The sequence below is a fragment of the Kryptolebias marmoratus genome, linkage group LG13 (assembly GCF_001649575.2).
Source record: "Kryptolebias marmoratus isolate JLee-2015 linkage group LG13, ASM164957v2, whole genome shotgun sequence".
NCBI lineage: Eukaryota > Metazoa > Chordata > Actinopteri > Cyprinodontiformes > Rivulidae > Kryptolebias > Kryptolebias marmoratus.
In genome coordinates, this window is record NC_051442.1 from 12,424,048 (window position 1) to 12,443,791 (window position 19,744).

The 19,744-nt window shown below is 42.3% G+C and overlaps 3 protein-coding genes across 4 annotated transcripts; all 3 read left to right on the top strand.

The window, feature by feature from the left end:
• The first annotated feature begins 268 nt into the window (after positions 1 to 268).
• On the top strand, positions 269 to 9,839 carry aldocb (aldolase C, fructose-bisphosphate, b). Its single transcript, XM_017418173.3, has 9 exons — positions 269 to 425; positions 6,159 to 6,275; positions 6,467 to 6,678; positions 7,121 to 7,175; positions 7,269 to 7,429; positions 7,531 to 7,614; positions 7,713 to 7,887; positions 8,420 to 8,619; positions 8,707 to 9,839. Exons 2-9 carry the CDS (start codon positions 6,164 to 6,166, stop codon positions 8,797 to 8,799), a joined length of 1,092 nt encoding a protein of 363 aa, XP_017273662.1. The 5' UTR covers positions 269 to 425; positions 6,159 to 6,163; the 3' UTR covers positions 8,800 to 9,839.
• A 666-nt stretch (positions 9,840 to 10,505) lies between these two features.
• On the top strand, positions 10,506 to 15,939 carry pigs (phosphatidylinositol glycan anchor biosynthesis, class S). Its single transcript, XM_017417988.3, has 12 exons — positions 10,506 to 10,629; positions 11,742 to 11,881; positions 11,973 to 12,084; positions 12,168 to 12,257; positions 12,345 to 12,436; positions 12,791 to 13,031; positions 13,132 to 13,274; positions 13,360 to 13,474; positions 13,776 to 13,921; positions 14,285 to 14,385; positions 14,465 to 14,675; positions 15,366 to 15,939. Exons 1-12 carry the CDS (start codon positions 10,611 to 10,613, stop codon positions 15,642 to 15,644), a joined length of 1,689 nt encoding a protein of 562 aa, XP_017273477.1. The 5' UTR covers positions 10,506 to 10,610; the 3' UTR covers positions 15,645 to 15,939.
• Positions 15,940 to 17,581: 1,642 nt separating this feature from the next.
• On the top strand, positions 17,582 to 19,101 carry dynll2b (dynein, light chain, LC8-type 2b). 2 transcript variants are annotated; one of them, XM_017417977.3, is made up of 3 exons: positions 17,582 to 17,725; positions 18,137 to 18,281; positions 18,358 to 19,101. In XM_017417977.3, exons 2-3 carry the CDS (start codon positions 18,150 to 18,152, stop codon positions 18,493 to 18,495), a joined length of 270 nt encoding a protein of 89 aa, XP_017273466.1. In that variant the 5' UTR covers positions 17,582 to 17,725; positions 18,137 to 18,149; the 3' UTR covers positions 18,496 to 19,101. The 2 variants fall into 2 exon arrangements, with proteins under 2 accessions (XP_017273466.1, XP_017273467.1); XM_017417978.2 differs by having other exon boundaries at positions 17,604 to 17,725; positions 18,141 to 18,281.
• Positions 19,102 to 19,744: the final 643 nt, after the last annotated feature.

Consider the following 19,744-nt stretch of genomic DNA (forward strand, 5'->3'; position numbering starts at 1 on the left):
TCTGAGGCCACTATATCGACTGGATCAGCATCTGGTCACGTTTGGGCAAATTTTATTTTGAAAAATAAATGTAGCATCCAATATATGTTAAATACTAGTGTTCCTTTAAATGGTCTGTCTTATCAGTTTTGTGTGGGTGTGTTTTATTTAAAGCTTGGTAACTTGTGAAGTTGTACAAACTCGTGAAGAAAAATGCAGAATCATGACGCTTTCTCCTCCCTCTGAGTGGAGACTGTAATCCGGCGCATGCGCGTTGGCGCATTAGACGTCGCTCCATCACATGACGCAATCGTGTTGGCTCCGCCCCCCGCTTGAAAGGCTTTGTAAAGGGTCACGTTGCGCTGCAGCAGTGAAACAGGAGACAGCTCCGCATCATCCGCACATACCTCACCTGCTCTGTGTCCACTGAAGACAGCAATCTTTAGGTAAGAATCAGCACTAATCTAAACCTATATAACACCTTTACACGCTCCTTGTTTCCTGTTCGATCGCGGGGGTTGTTGATTTCATGGTTGATGCTGATGGGAATGTGATGCTGCTCTCCACAACCTTAAGCTAACTCGTCTTCCTAGCTAGCTTAGCCGAGATTAAAACGCCGCTGTTTTAGCTCGTAGCTTCCATCGGGTTGAATACATACATTTGAAAACCTTCGAACTCTCTATGTTGTCTCTAAAACACCTTAATAAAATGGCGCATCTTGCCTGCCGACGAAATACGCAACAGGAAGGGCGTACAACGGTTGACCTTCAAGGATGGAAGTGAAGGAGAGGAGCCTGCTCCTTCGGGTTTACGTTTAAAATGGACGCCCAAAGGAGGCTGACGTTTAAAACGAGCTTTATTCGAAGGGGGGTTTTACTCGGCGCAAAACGTGGACAGCAGAAGCGGCAGGGTTCATGTGGGAGGGCGGTGATGAAGCCGTTTCCTGTCAGGGTGTAGCTGTTCGGGCGCACGTACACCTCTGATGTGACGGAGGCAGGCTGGGCGGGCGGAGGAGAGACGCGCTACGATGACGTCATGCACATCTGTACGTTAGAAAAAGGAAAACGTCAGGTGTCGAGGCGTTTTTAGACATCATCCAAATCATCAGCTGATATAAATTTTAAATGGATTATTTCGTTCAGACCTCAGAAAACGACAAAAAAATCTATTTATTTAGGATTTTGTGTATAAATTTATATCTAAAATGAAACATAAGTTTCTTAGACATAAAGATGATTTCCTCAATCCATTCAAAGTCTCCTTTTTCTGAATGTCATGCCAACACAATTCTATCCAACCTGTCATCCCAAATGATTTGAAGACTCAGAAACGTGAAGTCACTTGTGTTTTGCATGGAACCGTTGCTGTAGCACACCCTGCAGACTCTCGTCGTCCCAGCCTCGACATCTGCCGTTTAAGCTCCTGTGTCGGTGAGCTCATGGTTAACAAAGCCTGACGACAGAAACAACCCAAATACAGGGATGTGCACCAGCGCCAAGGCCAGCAGCTCTTCTGGTTAAAAAAAAAAAAAAAAAAAAAAAAAATCTCATCACGCCAACCCCAGCATAACTGTCACATCTAATGTGTGGACTTCATGTGAATTTTATTAAAAAAAAAAAAAAAAAAAAAGAAAAGTAGCACAGCAAGAGGAAGCTGACTTTGTTTTCCCTTTTTTTTAAACTCTTGACTAGTGCTGCTATGCAGGAGCCATTTCAGGTCCTTGCAGCTCTGGCAGCTTGCATCCGAGAGAAAATAAGTCGGATAAACCTCCAGGGGGTGACCGTGATACAAGCAGGCAGTGGAGAACAAAAAACAAACCAATTTATCTGCAAGACTGCCACCCTCGCCCTACTTGGCTTGTTTTAAAATATTAATTAGTATTGATAAATGTTCCAGCTACAATCCCAGCCTACTTATATTGATGCCACACAGCCTCCACCTGCAGCCTTATCCTGTAGACGCTGTGCTCTTTTTATAGCTCTATTGTTCTTCTTAGCCACTAGACTAGACTACAGTGGCCAGGCTTGCGTGTCCTGTTAGTTTTTAGGTGTTTGTGTGTGACGCAGCAGGGAGTTGGCTGTGCACCTTGATGTCGCAATGCAGACCTGGTGTTTGTCTTGTTGAGGCAAACCGCTGTGCAACAGGCTGGAAGGAAAATCTGGGACACGACTGAGGGGAAAGTTGAGACGCCAGCATAATATTCATCTCTGCTTTCTCTCTTGAATTTTAGATGAACTTTCCTGCTACTACTGATGCATATTTTTATTTTAAAACATTTATCCACTAGAGACCGATGTTCATATGTTTTTAAAATCAGGATTAAACATCAGTTTTTGTTTTATGCACAGTGGAGTCAAGATAATTTGATGAAGATTAAGGGGGAATTGAGGGGGGCACGAGAGGGTGTCAAGGTATAGGGTGGTTTTAAAAAGTCACAGTTTCAAAACCACAAAAACTTTCCGCTCTTGTAGTTTAAACTCCTTTTAAAGAGATGCTGTAGTCGGTGAGGTTTTATCCAGTCATACAGAGCATAGTGACTCCTCATTTCCTTCTCCGGCTGTTAGTCAGCGGTGTGTAATGACTAAAAGAAGGGGAGGGGGGGGGGACCATGAACTTTTTCCTTCATTAAAACAAAGATGAGGTTTGATGCAGATTTTCTAGTTGTAAAAAAAAAACGACAGCCACAACGTGGCTTACAAGGGGGTACCACTCATCACACTTTTTTTTTTTTTTTTTTGAATCAAAAGTTTGAAATGAGCCACAAGAGTTGGCATCGCTCTAATAAGGCTCTTTTCTGTGATGGATGGGTTTGCACGTGGCTAATTAACAAGCTAACGTCAGCTGTGAGGTTCCTAACGTTACTTTACAAAGTGGAAGACAATTAGAAGACACTAATATTCTGCATAAATTTTACTTTGAGTACAATACCATCCACTGGTATGACCAAGGTGGGTTCTGGGTCCCTCCCCCAGAAAAAAATTGAAATTTAGAGATAGAGAGTTCACAGGAAGCAATATTTCAAGGTAGTGACACCTGAAGTATGTAATCTTGTAAAATAGATTAGAAGAAAAATACCACATTGATGGGAGATTTGAAATGGGTCGTCTTGCCATTTGGTCGGTAGACTTCAACCGTTTTTCTCTCCGTCATTAATCTGTCATTCACCGCCTGGAAAACGACGCAGTGTCACGCCCCAAACATCCACCGGATCTCGCAGATCCGTTACTTTCAAACACTGGCTCTTCTGAACGATTAGTCACATGGTACTGCCAGTGACGCAGTCCAACATGCATCATTACGTATGCCCGTACGACATTTTTACACACGACAGAGATCTTTATTCCCCAAAAATATTTTTGGTCATTCCAACAAAAAGTAGCCAGCAAGAATGTGACTGAATGAAGGTTTTTCGTGGGGATTTTCGCCGACTACTTTTGAACCCCCTGTGGACATAGTTGGTACACGTTGGTGGTCAACCAAGACTGTTGTGATTTGTTTACGTAAAAGAATTTCCAACAAAACTGTTTGGCGACTTGCTTGTCAGGTGTGTGAAGGTTATTTGTTCCCCAGTGGATATTTTCCCGGATGCATTAAGGCACAGAGGCTCAAACAGAAATCAATAATGTTTTTCTGTTTGTTTTTTTTCCTCCAGCAGCCTTGAGCTGATGCCAGGAGTAAACTCTGCCCTTCACCTTGTCCTCTTTTCAGTAGATTGTGTTGCAGGTATTCGCATCATTAATGTCCAGACGTGGCTGGGATGCATTAGTAATGAATGAGTCGGCAAGAATGTGACAGGTCACCTGACTTCTCAGCCACATCCCTCTCTTTAACGTGAGCCATTGTCAGATTTAAGGAAGTGAAAACATAGTTCCACATAACAAGGAAAATTACATTCTTGGATGTCTCATGTTGTATAGCAAAGGAAAGGAAAGCCAGATTTGTGTATGCTTGTGGCCACTTATAGAATCGGTTATCTCTAAACTTTTATTGGTTTTCTTAATCAGCAACAGTCAGGAAAACCGCAACAGGACTCTGTGCAGCCACACAAATAGAAAACAGAAGAAGCAGCTTAGCTTTCCTCCCTGTAAGCCCATAACTAGGCTACTGTAAAGATAAAAAGGGAGAGAGGAGATGTGGTTGATCCTGACAGCCAGCTAAACTTATCAGTCAGTTTTAAGTTCAGGCTAAAAAAAAAATAAACCAGTAAAGGCCTATTAAAGGTTTTTCAGAAATAAAGTAATCGGTGAAGAGCTGGAAGTAAAGCCAGAGTGAGTAAAGGAAAATAAAACCACCTCTTCTCCTTACATTAGGCTGATTATGTTTGGCCTGTGGGGTGTCCTGCCTCTGACATATGATCAGCTTCCGCCTCTCTTTACCCACAAGTCTGTCATCTAAAACCCTTATTGTGTTCTTGACCTCCATTTTCTATTCAGAAGACGTGTTTTTTGATAAAAATGCTCAGAAACGCTTCACGTGTTCTCCGACCTTTCATTGTTTTTTGGCTAGTTGTTGCACAGAAAGTCAATTTAACGTGGATAGGACAGTCGTTTTGCAATGTTTTTTCAGCAGAAACCTGATCATGACAGGACCAGGGCCAATAAAAGTGCATTGTTGAAGCACGCAGGTGCCTCACGAAGGACGGCGGGTATCTGCTGAGCGTGACTTTCGTGCGGCTAACGGTTGATCGCACGCAAGAGTGCGACCACTGGTTTATCAAGTGTAAATGTTTACTTTTAATTCACTAAAATGGTCTGCCTGTAGTTGGTACTCGTGAACTAGCCGTTCCCCTTGAGGAGTCACCGTTTCCCCTGCAGGCCTGGCCTGTTTGATTTCACCTGTGTGTAAAATGTGACGGACAGCAGGGAACGGTTCGTGCTGCTGGTCCTTTTATCTGAGAGGCCTGTGTGTGCTCACAGGGTTATCCCTTAAGCTGAGGATTAACAGAGGATACAATGGAGTCCTGTCACAGAAGACGAGCCTTATTCGGGAATTGATTATTCATCCAAATTCAGTGCTATGTTTTGTAATGCACTGTTTGTGCCTTCTGTCTGTGTGATACACACCAGCTATAATAACGTTTCACACATGAACTCCTTCTGATTATGTGTATTTGCTGTGGCTGGACTTTTATAGTGCATATATTATTGTACAGCTCTGTTGTTTTTCTAAACGAACATTAATGCAACTCACTACCATCGTGGAACTAATTGATCTGTGGCTGACCCATTATAGTGACACATACTTGTGAAGTTGTGAGCAAAGCTATAATCACAGTGACGGAGCAAGAAGCCAGAAAGGCGAGCCGGAGCTTGTCCTCTGGCATATTCTGCTTGCGAGCAGATTTCCAGCCTTTCAGACGTGTTTGAGTGGAAAGATTTTAAATCCTTTGTGTGTTCAGCTTTCGTGACTTTGATATAAATATATAAACGTTAGTCACAAAGCGGCAGCACTGAACAAGATGAGGTGACAAAATGGTGGAGGCGACCTATGAATTAAGGCAACAATGGGAGCTCCGAGTGTAATTTATAACGACATTAGAAGAAAACAGGAGGAAGAGGAGGAGTGTTGCCATGGGAGAGGAAAATGAGCCGTGCTGCATCCAGTCCTGCAGCTAAATTGAGGCCTGGCAGCAGAGTCTGTGGAAGCGTTTCTTTCATAACCCCCCCCCCCCTCTGTCTGCTGCGACTCGGACGCAGAGAGGTGGGGGAGGAGTTGTGTAACCGCTTACTTACGGACGAGCGAACGAGGAAGGGAATAAGGAGCAGAATAATCTGGTGTGAGGCCTGTGCACCACTGCTGCCGCCGAATGAATTCAGTGTGACCGAGACCAGACGGCGTGAGGCAATGCCCAATTAATGAGAACAAGGAAGTTGCACGAAGATGCGTTTCACTCAACATAAAACATGTGGCCATTTCCTGCAGGAAGCAGCTTCTGTTTTTTTTTTTTTTTTATCATTTCCCCCTCACACACACACAAACAATGAGTGCAAACTTATTTCTTATTTTCTAATCTCTTGTCAAAGTGTTGTCGTTTTCCACCTGTCATCCTGCCCGGTGCTGTGGAAAGTTACCCATTATTTCGCGGACAATAGAGAGGCATGAAATGGGGCCGGAGCTGGCCAGTTGCCAGCGTCGTCCTTGCACCGCAATAAAATGTTGATCTCTCGTTTGTCCTTCAGCCACCATGACTCACCAGTATCCCGCACTGACTGCTGAGCAGAAGAAGGAGCTGCAGGACATCGCTCAGAGGATAGTCGCTCCAGGGAAAGGCATCCTCGCAGCCGATGAGTCCACCGGTATGTTTGCATCATCTACAGATCAGTGATATATGTTAATGGTTCTCCAGCAAAGTTACCACTGAGAACATGACAAATGACCGGTGATGCTTTCATACAATCAGAACAGTTGTTACTGAATTCATACCTGCAGGTTATTAAGTGTTTGAGGCTGCTGTGTTAAAGTATATTTCTGTCTGTGGTGATTTCAGGCAGCATGGCAAAGCGCCTGAACCCTATCGGGGTTGAGAACACCGAGGAGAACAGGCGCCGCTACCGCCAGCTGCTCTTCACCGCCGACCAGCGCATCGACAGCTGCATCGGAGGGGTCATCTTCTTCCACGAAACTCTCTACCAGAAAACAGACGACGGCACTCCCTTCGCCAAGCTCATCAAAGACCGCGGCATCGTCGTTGGCATCAAGGTACCCAACTCACCGCGTGTCGGCTGCCAAATCTGGTCAGATTTTTAAGATTTGAGCTTTATCTATTGGATCTCTTTCAAATAAAACAAAAATGTTTGTGTTTACAAGAGATGTTAGGTTACAGGTCAGTCTACTAAACCTTAAGAGCCAAATGGTTCAAAAGCTCTGCTATTTTAGTTTGTCTCTGAATGTTCCCCCTGCTTCAACGCTGTTCAGCAGCCAAATATTTCCGTTTAACAGGCAATAATACTGTCATTTGTCGTTAGACGGGTAAAACTGGAAACTACGCACAGACCTAATATAGGTGTGTTTACATGCACACAGACTCAGGTTGTGAGGACAAACTGAGCAAAAGAGCCTTAAGGTTATATTTTTGAACAAACTCAAACTTGTTGGCTTTTCTTTCATAGATGTTCCTGTTTGTCTCCTTTTTTTTTTTTAGGTGGACAAAGGTGTTGTGCCCCTCGCTGGAACAAATGGAGAAACCACCACCCAGGGTAGGCAGCATTAAGAAAGTGCTTTCAGAAAGTAAAAAAAAAAAACAACAACAGAGACAGCTGTTTCTGAAGGACGGTCCTGTGTCCGTACAGGTCTGGACGGGCTGTCCGAGCGCTGTGCGCAGTACAAGAAGGACGGCGCCGACTTCGCCAAGTGGCGTTGTGTGCTAAAGATCAGCGAGACCACGCCGTCTTCACTGGCCATCATGGAAAATGCTAACGTGCTGGCCCGATATGCCAGCATCTGCCAGCAGGTTGGTGTGAAACTATTTAGGGCATTATGTAGAGTTCTGGAGGAGCATTAATATCAACTCATGCTGTTGGGAAGTTTAAACTTCTACTTTATGTCTCCTAGAATGGTATTGTCCCAATTGTGGAGCCCGAGATCCTTCCTGATGGAGACCACGACCTGAAGCGATGCCAGTACGTCACTGAGAAGGTAAAGTATCTGTAGTGAGAAATGTGCACGTCCAAAAGGCTCAACGCGCACGTCAGAAAGTTTAGGTTTAGTGTCTTTCTCCTCGTGCTTGCTGTTAGGTTCTAGCTGCCGTGTACAAGGCTCTGTCAGACCACCATGTTTACCTGGAGGGGACATTGCTGAAGCCCAACATGGTCACGCCCGGACACTCCTGTCCCACCAAGTTCAGCAGCGAGGAAATCGCCATGGCTACCGTCACTGCCCTGCGCCGCACCGTTCCCCCAGCTGTCACAGGTCAGACCCCCATGGGGATAAATACTGAGCACTCTATCAGCGAAGAGTACAGTGTTTTTAAAACTTCAGTGTGAAATCGTTTTCGGTCATTAAATACTTAAATCTGTAATAAACCTCCTAAGTCTAAAAGGTTCACACAGGTTCATTATTTAATGTAGCTTTGTTTTAAGTTCTTCGAAACATTCATTTTAGTCTGAGTGTATAAAAGTTATGAGAAATTGTTTGGCCTTAAACTTGCTTTTAGATGACTCACTTGTGTACTGACAAACACTCGCATGTTACAGTGTTTAATAACAGCATGAAGTTATCACAATGACTGTATGAATCTTTGACATAATCTGCTGCCAGGCCTCATTTTAGATTCTACTTTTTGGCATTTGTTTTTAAATGTGAGCTTTTTAATTTCAAGGAAGAAAAGGTTATATGTTTGGCTGTGTAGTGTGTGTGTGTAATCTGTTTTGTTATTGAATGTTCTGTGAAATTATCTTGCAGCAGGATGATAATTTAGTATATTTTGTCTCTTTCTCTATAGGAGTGACATTCCTGTCGGGTGGCCAGTCTGAAGAGGAGGCCAGCATGAATCTTAATTCCATCAACACCTGCCCCCTCCTCAAGCCCTGGGCCCTGACCTTCTCCTACGGCCGCGCCCTGCAGGCCTCGGCCCTCAACGCCTGGAGAGGAGAGCTGAACAACGAGAAGGCCGCCACCGAGGAGTTTATCAAACGTGCCCAGGTCAGTCTCAAAAAAAAAAAAAAAACATCCATGCACATGAGGGATTTCCGTTGCTCATTAGGCTTTGGTTTCTTCCGTCTTCTCCAGGCTAACGGGCAGGCTGCACTCGGCAAGTTCGAGTCCTCTGGAACCTGCGGCGCTGCTGGCAAATCCCTCTACGTGGCCAACCACGCCTACTAAACATCCAGCTACCACGTTCAGCTGTGGCCTAGTTCTAGTCTTAATATCTGCTCTGCTATTCCCCCCTCACTCCTCCATCAGTCACAGGCCTGCGCTGTCTACTGTAATTTGTTCTCAGACTTATTAACGTTATTAGATATGTGTATTTAAAAATGCTGTAAAAATGCAGTACTATAGGGAGCAGTTTTTCTTTCAGTTTAAACAAGAAAAAAGTTCAAGATGGATTTAAGATCATTTATGACTGAAGTTCTGAGTTTTATGTCTAGCTGTGTTTAAAGTTGGAGGCTGCAGAATGTAACTGAGAGAAACTGTCAGTATTTAGTTTTTTCTTCATCATATTAGCACCTGTCTCTGCGTCAGGTGTTTTTTCTCCCTGTCTGCTCCCACACAAGCCCAGATCAGCATGTTCGTGTCAGTGTTGCGCTTCTGTCAGAACACAACGTTGGCCCCCCCCTTTTTTTTATTTTATTTTGCAATACAAACACCCACACCGACAACGGGACCAACCTATGAAACCAAACATTGGTTAAAGGGACAAAAATGACAACAGGAACAGAGTGAAAATGTTAAACTAAGTAGTTCTTTCAGACAGCGGTGGCTCCAGCAGAGGTCAGTGAACAAACGGTACTGTAATAAAAACCGCTACGCACCAGAATTCATCATAAACTTTTTGTTCTCGTGCTCCTTATGACCATCATTAATAAAATACAAAAAACATCACGTGTGTCTTCTCAGTATAACATTAGCTTTAAGTAACACTCTGTAGATGTATTTAGTTGTGTGAAGGTGTCAATATTGTGATTTTTGTGTGTTTTCTCCCCCAACCCCTCCCTTCCCCTCGCTGCCCCACCTGCCTGCCCCCACGCAGAAGATCGGATGAGTTTCTGTTGACGTACAGATGAAAACGGACCAACAGGTGGGGGTCCGCAGCGCAGAAACGGGCACTGCTTTGTTGGAATACTGTGGTGTTTGTGATGCTGATAATCATCCTCAAAGCAATCGGTGTATAGTGGAGACAATAAACTTAAAAGTACACAAAGTATCAGATTTCTTTGTTTTTATTACTAAGAAGAATTACACATTCTATGTCATAATACATGCAAGTAATAATTTTAATGTGGATATTTTAAATTTGCTGAATTTATAAGATCCAGACACACTGATGAGCCATAACACAACTACTAGTACTGGGACTCTATGGTCTGCTGTTCTTTAAAAGTAACTTGCCAAAATTCTTAAATTAATGATGAATATCTAAAAGGACACAGTTGTTCTGTGATAAGTCAGAATATTTGCCGTGTAAGTAGGTCTTAGATTGCATTTTCAGTTTTTAATTGTGTGTTGAAAGGTGCTTCTAATAATTTCCAAAAGGATATAAGAAAAAAAAAAGAGGATAAACTGCAATTCACAGATGTTGACTGTCAAGTACACATGAAAGAGAACTAAATACGTGTATAATTACATTTAATCAATAATAACCAAACGCATTGTCTAAATTGTCAACAGCCTGTAGTGAATAAAGCCGCCAACAGAGGGTGCTACCCGCTTAATTTCCTACATTGCGGATGTGGGTTTAATATTCCCACCAGTCAGCGCTGCTTTTCAAACTTTCTGCTTGCTTCAGCGGTTTTCGTCTGGAAAGTGACGGATGTATCACGGCATTTAATTTATTTTTAAACTGTGACTATATACAAATTTAATTTATTACCCGTTTTCTCTGGGTAAATCTACCGATTTAGTTGTATTTCCGGTCACGTGACGTGCGGCTGCGCGGTTGTGAGGAAAAACGAGCGCACCCTGCTCTGACAGAAATGGCCACCGCGGAAGTGGGTGAGTTGATTCATTGTCGGGCTCTGTTTTATCAATTTAATCACTTCAGAGACCATTCACTACTTCAATTTACGGTCGTTTTAGAAGATGTTTAACACGTACAGTAGCTGCTGTGGTGTTAGGCGTTTGTTTTCTCCATATTATGACCCTGTTAGTTAACAGCTAACTAGCCTCAGCCACTAGTTATTCTCTGAATTCCTGCAGAAATAAACACACACGGGCTTCCTTACGCTTTTATTTTCCAATGTTAATCAACTTTAATGAATATCATTGTCCCTAAGCTTCTGTATTTGCTCTTTAGTTCATCACACAATTCCAAAATAAATTGATTTATGGGATGAGCAAAATCCAAACATTAGTTAAAGCTGAATTAGGTGCAAAATGACTTATATAATAAGAATATAAACTAGCTGCTGTGGACTGGTGTGAAAATATATGGAGAGGAATTCAGTTTATTTAGCAACAAAACAAGATATGTGTCACAAAATAACCTATTAAATGGATGGAAAAGATACTGTTCAAACTTTCTAACCCAAGTTACAATTACTTTAAAGTGAAAGATAAATGTTTGTGATAAACATAACGGTTGTCTAGGTTAGCAATGACAAAATAAATATATATTTTTAAAAATAATTTTTCGTCCTTGCACTCTATGGTTAAATTAGTTTGCATCTAATAAAATGTTCCCTAAAAGTGTTAAATTGTAGCTGATTTTCACATGCATACCAGTGAGAATTGCTGTATCAGATCAGTGAAGTTGACTAAAAAGGATGAATATTATTCCTCATTCATACCCCAAACTTTTGTTTCAGAGGAAACATAAATAAATTTAAGCTTAAGATGTTAGAAATTAATTTTATTTAGATTTTAGCAGAAATAAATGAAATGATTAAATCCCTAAAAGGTAATTTGGTAAATTGGTAATTTTTGCTAATATCTAAAATATCTACCTGGCTGCTTATCTTTTTATTTCTATTACACGAAATAAAACCTAAACAAAGTTAAGTTTTAGTTTTCTTTCTGTAAATGAATGCTTGATCATTCGAGGAGAAAAAGCACCAATAAAAATGTCCGTGCTCTTCCGTAACATCGCCGTTTTCCTGGTGTTTCAGAGCGTAGGCGAGGTCAGCTCGCTGCTTTGTCCATAGCAGCTGTGGTCATCGTCGTGGGAGTGCCGCTGTGGTGGCGAACGACTGAAACCTACCGAGCCTGGCTACCTGTCAGTCAGATACGAGAGCTGGCAAAACTCCAGGTCTGTTTGTGGCTCCGTGCATGACTCGACTCCCGTCTCGTGGTTATTGGGTCTTCCTCATGTATTCATGCCCGTGTTTTTGGTTTTGCAGCTCCAGCTGAGCGCTGACGTGGAGGTTGTGTTGGCGCGCGGCACTGTTACGCCTGAGCAGCAGAAGAAGGTCCCACTGACACAAACGCGAGAGGAGGAACATGCTGTCGACGGTGAGGCCGTCTAAGATGCTGCGGTTTTAGAAGGCGAAAGCCTCTATACTCAGTTTTTGTCTTTAACGCTTTTTTGTTTCCAGAAGACACAACTCTGAGGTACAAGTATGAGACGAGGTACCGCACAGCTACAGTCATGGAGGAGGACGCCCTGAACAAACCCACCGCTGCGGGTGAGTCGGTGCCTAAATGCAACATTTTACCTTCTCAGTGAGACTACAGGCAGTCATTTCTTTCTGTTTCTTGTTCTTGTTTTGTAGAAGCGGATCTATCGCTGCACACGCTCAGTGAGAGTCCGTGTGGTTCTCTGGTTCTATACGTGATCCCACAGTCGTACCCATTGCTGCCTGAGGTTAAAACTCCTTAATTATGTGTTTTGCAGTCCAACTGCCTCTGCATACTTTGTGCTATTTTATCCATTTATACACCAAAACCTTCAGTTTGTTCAGGACATAGGTGCTATAACCTCTGCTTCTTTTAGCTTTAACAACTCAATTTAAGCCTTTTCAGCTAATTTCAGCAGTCATGTAGGACTCGGCATTCACATTGCATTTTCAAGGATAATTTAATTACTTTAATTTACAATTTATTTCAACAAAATAACCCTGTTTTTTCCTTTTTACACAGTTTATTTTGTTGTGGTGTGTTCAGTTTTCTGCTTCAGTGAGTGATAAAATATTCCAACCTGTTCCCTCGCACCTTTCAGAATGTGAGCGTGTACGTCGGTCAGCGTCGAACTGCCCTGCTTCGTGTCGGCGCCCAGGCGGGAGTGGGCCGGACACTGGAACAGCTGCTGGCTCACCTGGAGCCCCACATCAAGCAGGCGCTGCGGGTGATGTCCTTCAGCCACACCGACATCACCGCTGCCCTCAGCGACAGAGTCCGCTTCAACCCCGGCAGCAAAGAGAGCGTCGCTGACAGCATGAGAGCCTTCAAATCCAGTCCAGGTTGGATTTTATTCAGCTGTGAACAGAAACGGCTTTATATTTTCTGATAGTCACTCTGTTATTCAGCTCTTTCCATCTCTTGCGCCTACCTTCCCTTTAGGTTATGAGATAACGTTCAGTCTGCTGAACCCCGACCCGAAGTCACACCAGCTGCGTTGGGACATCGAGGGCGGAGTGCAGACCTACATTCAGCCTTTACTCACAAAACTCTCCTCTTTGGCCAACTTCAGCATAGACTCTCAGGCAAGAACGTCACCTTACTTTCAGTCGGGTGTAGTACCCGCATTGTCTATAAAGGATGCTCACGTATCCGTTGGTCCTTTTGCAGACACTGTACTACGCCGTGCTCGGCGTGAACCCTCGCTTTGACAACAGCCGCGGCGCCTACACGCTAAACGCAGACAGCCTTGCTCATGTCATCAACCCGGTGGAGGCCAGACTTGGTAAAAGAGTGAATTTCTTTCGTAAATGTTGTTGGTGTAGATTCTCAGTCATCCAGGCCATGGTAAATTCAAAAAAGTTAAAAAACAAAAACAACTGGACTTTTATTCTATAGTTGAAGACGTTTCGCTTCTCATCCGAGGAGCTTTGAGAAAGCTCCTCGGATGAGAAGCGAAACGTCTTCAACTACAGAATAAAAGTCCAGTTGTTTTTGTTTTTTAACTTTTTTGAATTTTCGTAAATGTTAAGAGATGGAACATTTTTGTTTTAATAACACAGGAACTTTTTTTTTTTTTTTGGCAGGCTCTAACGCTGCATCTTCCAACCCCGTTTTGAATTTTCTCCTTTATGTCCCCGATGCTCATCATTCGCCCCTTTACATCCAGGATCACAGGAAACAGGAAGTGCCCTCCAATGCATTTCACTCTCCACGTTGGGGAGGAATAATGGTGAGATCATTTAGTTCGTTCCGGGTGAAGGAAAGAAAATGTTAAATGCGGGTGGGAGAGTTGAGCTTGTCTCCTGTTATCATCCTTATATCACATCAGCTATGATTTGCTCTCTTCCAGCTGTGCAGCTCAAGAGAATTATAAGAAATGTCTGTCTCTCTAGTAAAATTCAGGCTGAACCATAAAAAGTCACCTGAATATAAATGTGATAGACTGTCATGTCCTAACTGGAATTTATGTAGTAATGCCTGACTGAATCAGTAGTTCTACAGAATGAAAAAATACAATTAATGAACATGAAACCATAAAATACCATGTACTGACTTTGGGCTTAGGAATCTTCTTAAAATGTGTTTTTTCTAGGTTTATAATGTGGACAGTTTTTACGGCCCGGAGGCTGCATTCCCGGTCGACATCAACATCAACATGGCTAAAGTCATGGGAGTGTTCCTGGCACAGCTGCGGTAAGTGTTAACCTACACTGCGGCAGCAGTCTCTTTTCAGAGCACGCAGAGTAACTCTCCTGAACACGCCTCCCATCAGGCTGCTGCTGGGAGTCCCGTCGTCGCCTCCTCCGCCCGGCTTCCTGGTCGCACCGCGCGGCAGCGCAGGGATAGCTGACTGGGAGCTGGACCGTCTCATGTGGAGTCGTTCTGTGGAAAATATTGCTACGGCGACCACGACCATCACCTCTCTTGCACAGCTGCTGGACCAGATAGGCAACATCGTCATCAATGACAACATTGCTGAACAGGTAAATGTTTACATGTCTGTTATAGGATGAGCAAAACATTTTGCTAAACACAATATAACTGATACCTTTTAATAGTGTGCATGGTGACTAAGAATGCACACTATTGTTTTTCTGCTTTTATTATTTTTCCATATGTGAGTACTTTTGCATACTATTTTAACAATCATATATCAAAACGATCAGCTCATTTAGTGGATGGGTGCTTTGATTTTTGTTTTTTGTAACTTTGATATGTTCCAAAATATTTAACTTTAACAAATTTTCCCAAGAAATACACCAAGATCTCTTAAATTACTTCAAAAACATTGTTCCCTTTGGAATCTGCTTCAGTGTATTTGCTCTTTTTTTGTCTTCATATGCTGCTTTTAGCTTTTAGCTAGATTTTTGATACTATAAGCTTTTACCTCATGTTTTGCTTGTAGATTTAAATGATCCTTTTGCTGCTTTTAGCTACTCTTGGCTTGCATTTCGGTTCTTTTAGCTCTTAACAAGCATTTTGCTACTTTTAACATCATAGCCTTTCACTTCTTTTAGCTTTTGGGTGGTGTTATTTTTTTAGCATTTAGCAAGGGTTCTGCTTCTTTCAGCTTTAATGACTCTGTTTCATCTTCAGCTAATTTTGGTAAAGTACCCACCGTTCTCTGGTTGCATAATTCTTTCTAACCCGTGTTTGCTCCTGTTGTCTCTCAGGTATCCAGTGCTGTCAACTCCCTGCAGCTGGCTGTGGCAGAGCTGGAGGCCGGAAACCTCAAATTTGCTCTGGAGTTCAGTAAAGAGGCCATCCTGGCATCAGAGAAAGCCTTCTTCGATCCTTCGCTCCTCCATCTCCTCTACTTTCCCGACGATCAGAAGTTTGCCATCTACATACCACTCTTCCTGCCCATGTGTGTGCCCATCCTGCTGTCTCTGCTCAAAATTGCATCCGAGGCGAGACAGAGACGCAGAGAAAGGCAAACCAAGAAGGACTGAGTACACAGTGAGATGAACAAAAACCGTGTTTAGTTTGTGTCTTTGGTTTTCTGAGTGCATAACGTGGAAATTGAGGTTTGGGTTTGCAAGTCAGTCATGCAAGATTTTTTTTTATTGTTTAAAATCAGGATTTGTGTTAAGGATTTAACAGTAAGACTACTGTAACTGGCACTGTACAGTTTGAAGCTTGAAATCTTATAAATGTGTGCATTCTTGTAAATATTTTATATCTGGATTCCATTTTCTTTTCTAAGTTATTAAAAAATAAAGAATAAAGCTATTACTCACACTTCAACCTTTTTATTGCATACCCTCTTTGGATAACAAGAAATGACACGCTTTATATTATTAAATGGCCTAAACCACTAACTTCTGTGACATAGGTTAATACGCTTCTGATTATAGATTTTAAAACTAACTTTGAGCTATGTTAAGAAAGGTGATACAAATGTGACCATATAGATTATACAACAGATGGACTTTTAGGACTTTTAAGCATATTTTGAAAAATCAGCAGTCAGAGATATTATAACCTGTTCGCTGGTGTTCTAAAGGTTTGGACTGGGTTTGTCTCCTTAATTCTAGAGCCAGATAAGAATCAGGATTAGGATTAGGCTTCAGGATGGATACAAGGAGCACGACCCCGGCCCTGTTCACATAACGCCCAGCAAACCGGGAATGTTGTCGTAGGACAATCGAACTAAGAGAGTCAGTATTTGATGTCCATGATCTTCAGGTGTCGCTGCATTAAAATCAGCTCTGATTCTGTTCTGAACATCACTGCGTGGCTCAGGAACACGTCCAAAAAATCTGTCTGCAAACACAGTTCCATCTACAAATACTGGTTAAAGCTCTGTCATGCAAAGAAGAAGTCAGATGTGAACACCACCCAAAGCTCATTTAAAATTAGCTTAATCGAAGTGGAAAACTGTTCTGTGGTCAGAAAAATCTACATTTAAAATTCTTTCTGGAAACTTTCAACCTCCGTACTAAAGAGGAGCATCCTGTCTGTTATCAGCCCACAGTTCAAAAGCCTGCCTCTCTGATGCTATGGAGGTGCATTAGTGCCTATGGCATGGGCAGCTACACATCTGGAAAGTCACCATCAATGCTGGGAAGTTTTTACAGGTTTTAAAACAACATATGCTCCCATCCATATGCAATTTTTTTCAGAGAAGACCTTGCACATTTTAGCAAGACGATGTTAAACTGCCTCCATTCCAGTAGCAGGGTTTTAGAGGAGAAGAGTCCAGCTGCTGAACTGAATGAAAACATTTAAAGCATCATAAAACAAAAAAATCCAGCAAAGACCCAGAATTGTATAACAGCTAGAATCCTCCATTAGTCAGTACTGGGACGACATTCCCTCCAAAACCTCCATCACTGGTCTCCTCAAGATATGTACAAAATTTAAAAGTACTTTTTTTTAAAAATTCAAATAAAAGCTACAGTTTCTTAGCTTAAAATATGGAGCTAAATTGGGGCCAAATTTAGCTCCATAGTTAAACATTTGATATGTTATGAGATTTTCAAATCACTGCCTTGTTTTTATTTTTTTTACAAAAAAAATGCAATTTGCCTAAAAATAGACAACCTGTTTATCAATAATACAAAAGTAATAAACTTAAATCACAAATAGACTTGTTATATTATAAATAGAAGCTGTATTTTATTTAATTTACAATAACATTAAACAACGAATGCTAAATGTTTTGTTTAGTTTTTCCCTCTCTTCACAGTTGGCTTTTTAAACGTAACATTTTTACATTTTTATATGACATATATGCCACAGACACGTTATTGTCTTTTTTTTAGTTTTTATTTTTTTAACAGCATTTGATTTATTGACGTTGGTGCAGCGGTGCATTCTGGGTAGACATAAAATGCGGAACCTGTCTGCCAGTGAAAATCGCCGTCAGCAGGGCGGAGGCTCGCCCTCGGCCAATCACAGGGCAGAGACGACACGAGGGGCGGGGCGAGCGAACCACGCGTCCTTCCATAAATGAAGGAATAAACTGGGCAGCGTTCCTGTTCAAAACCTGCGTTTCCAAATAGTTAAACTCCGCAGAGAGAGAGAGACGGTAAGCTTGAACCCCGCGAGGAATTGCGTGCTTGTCTGTGTTTGCCGCGGCGCGTGCGAACAGAAAACACTGAGGGTTTTTTGCTGCTCGCATGCTGCTATTGTTCATGTTGCTCTGTTTATTACCCAATAAAACTGCACGAATCCCCCCCTCAGTTTGCAAACCTGACCGCTATGGCTGCTCGTGGCAGCAACTAAAACCCCCTTTAGGCTCCATTTCCCATTATTTCTAAGCTATCTCGCCAGGTGCACAACCTTAGGCACCTGCCGGTTTGCATGTCTGCTGCACCGGATGGGGTTAAAGGTTCATTTGGCTTGCAGATGAAATGTAAATCATCAGCTCAAGGTGCCGAGTCAGCTTGTGTAAAGACGTGTAGGTGCTAGGTGTCTGACGATGACTTGTCTCTTGCAGCCAGAGAGCCATCATGTCTGACAAGAAGGCAGTGATCAAGAATGCAGACATGTCAGATGAAATGCAGCAGGACGCAGTGGACTGTGCCATGCAGGCCATGGAGAAGTACAACATTGAGAAGGACATCGCCGCTTACGTCAAGAAGGTTGGTTTCATCCATCGTTGGTATAAATGCAGCTGAGGGCTTCTTGTCAGTGACGCTTGTTTTTTTTTCCCCGCAGGAGTTTGACAAGAAGTACAACCCCACGTGGCACTGCATCGTCGGGAGGAACTTTGGCAGCTACGTGACGCACGAAACAAAACATTTCATCTACTTCTACCTGGGTCAGGTGGCCATTCTGCTGTTCAAGTCCGGCTGAGACGTCCGCCCGTGCCGCTTTCCTGCAGACATGCCTACCTCCTGGTTTCCCTGCTTACTTAAGTTACTTTGCTCCACCTGCGACAGTGCCACCCACGGACAGTGCTTTAGTCATGTGTGGACCAGCGATCCATCTCTTGTAGAAAATGCCAGCCTAGAGCTGAATCCGACTGCAGCTTTTGGCCAGTGTTCATGCGTACTGACGGACTCCGTTGTCTTTAAATCTCTAGACTTCTTTTTGTTTATGCTGTTGGTGCAGGCCCGTCAATTATTTCACTGGAGTATGTTGTAAAATAACTTATTTTCATTGCATTAAAATGAGCAACAGGGTTTTTGTTCAGTTGTCTTTAATTTCTAGTAACAACTGATGGACTTAAAAATAAAAAGAGAACACAATGACTGTTGCTAAACTTAATAAAAGGCTATTATGACCTGCTGAGACATTTAGCGGTTTGTACATGCTTGAACATTCCTGGTTAACACTTGTGAACATTTGCAGCGTCACGGCTGCATCTCTCTGTAAATCGAAACTGTGATCTTTACAGTCGTCACTTCGAACATGTTGAGCACAAACCAACTTTGAAACATTAAACTGGTTCAAAATGTGTACGTGCTTTCGTTTGCTTTACATCCACGACACGTTTTCAGGTCTGTGTTCTTACTAATATATCTGCAGGGTGTGGATTTATCTGCACTAAACTAAAATTAATGCAATCTTAATCACTAAACCATTTGCAGCATTAGAGTTGACATAAAGCTTGTTTTCATAAATTTATACAGAAATTTGCTATTTCTGTGAAGACTAAAAGACTTTAAAAGTCTAAGTAAATATTAACGACCTGGAAAAGCAGCTACCTGTAACTTTTTTTTCTAGATATTTATAAACAAAGTTTAATTGGTGAACATTTTAAGTGCACTTGAATTTATTGTAGTGACAAAATGAAAATCCCAACGTCATCCACTCGGTTTCAGGAATGATGGTGAAGTTATATTTCCACATGGATGAAGAAAGGGTGGACAGGATTGCTTTTGTATTGAATGTGGCAACACACCTGCATTTTAATTTTTAGAAATGGTCTGAGAAGAGTACTTGTCATGGACTAAAATAAGGCCTAAATATTCATTTAATTTATTGTAATTATTACAAAGTTATTCCCAATGCCAAAACGAAAGACTTTCTTGGCTGAAAGCTCAAACGGTTTTTATCCAGAAATCCAAACCCAAACAAAGCTTTTCACCGTGTAGTTATA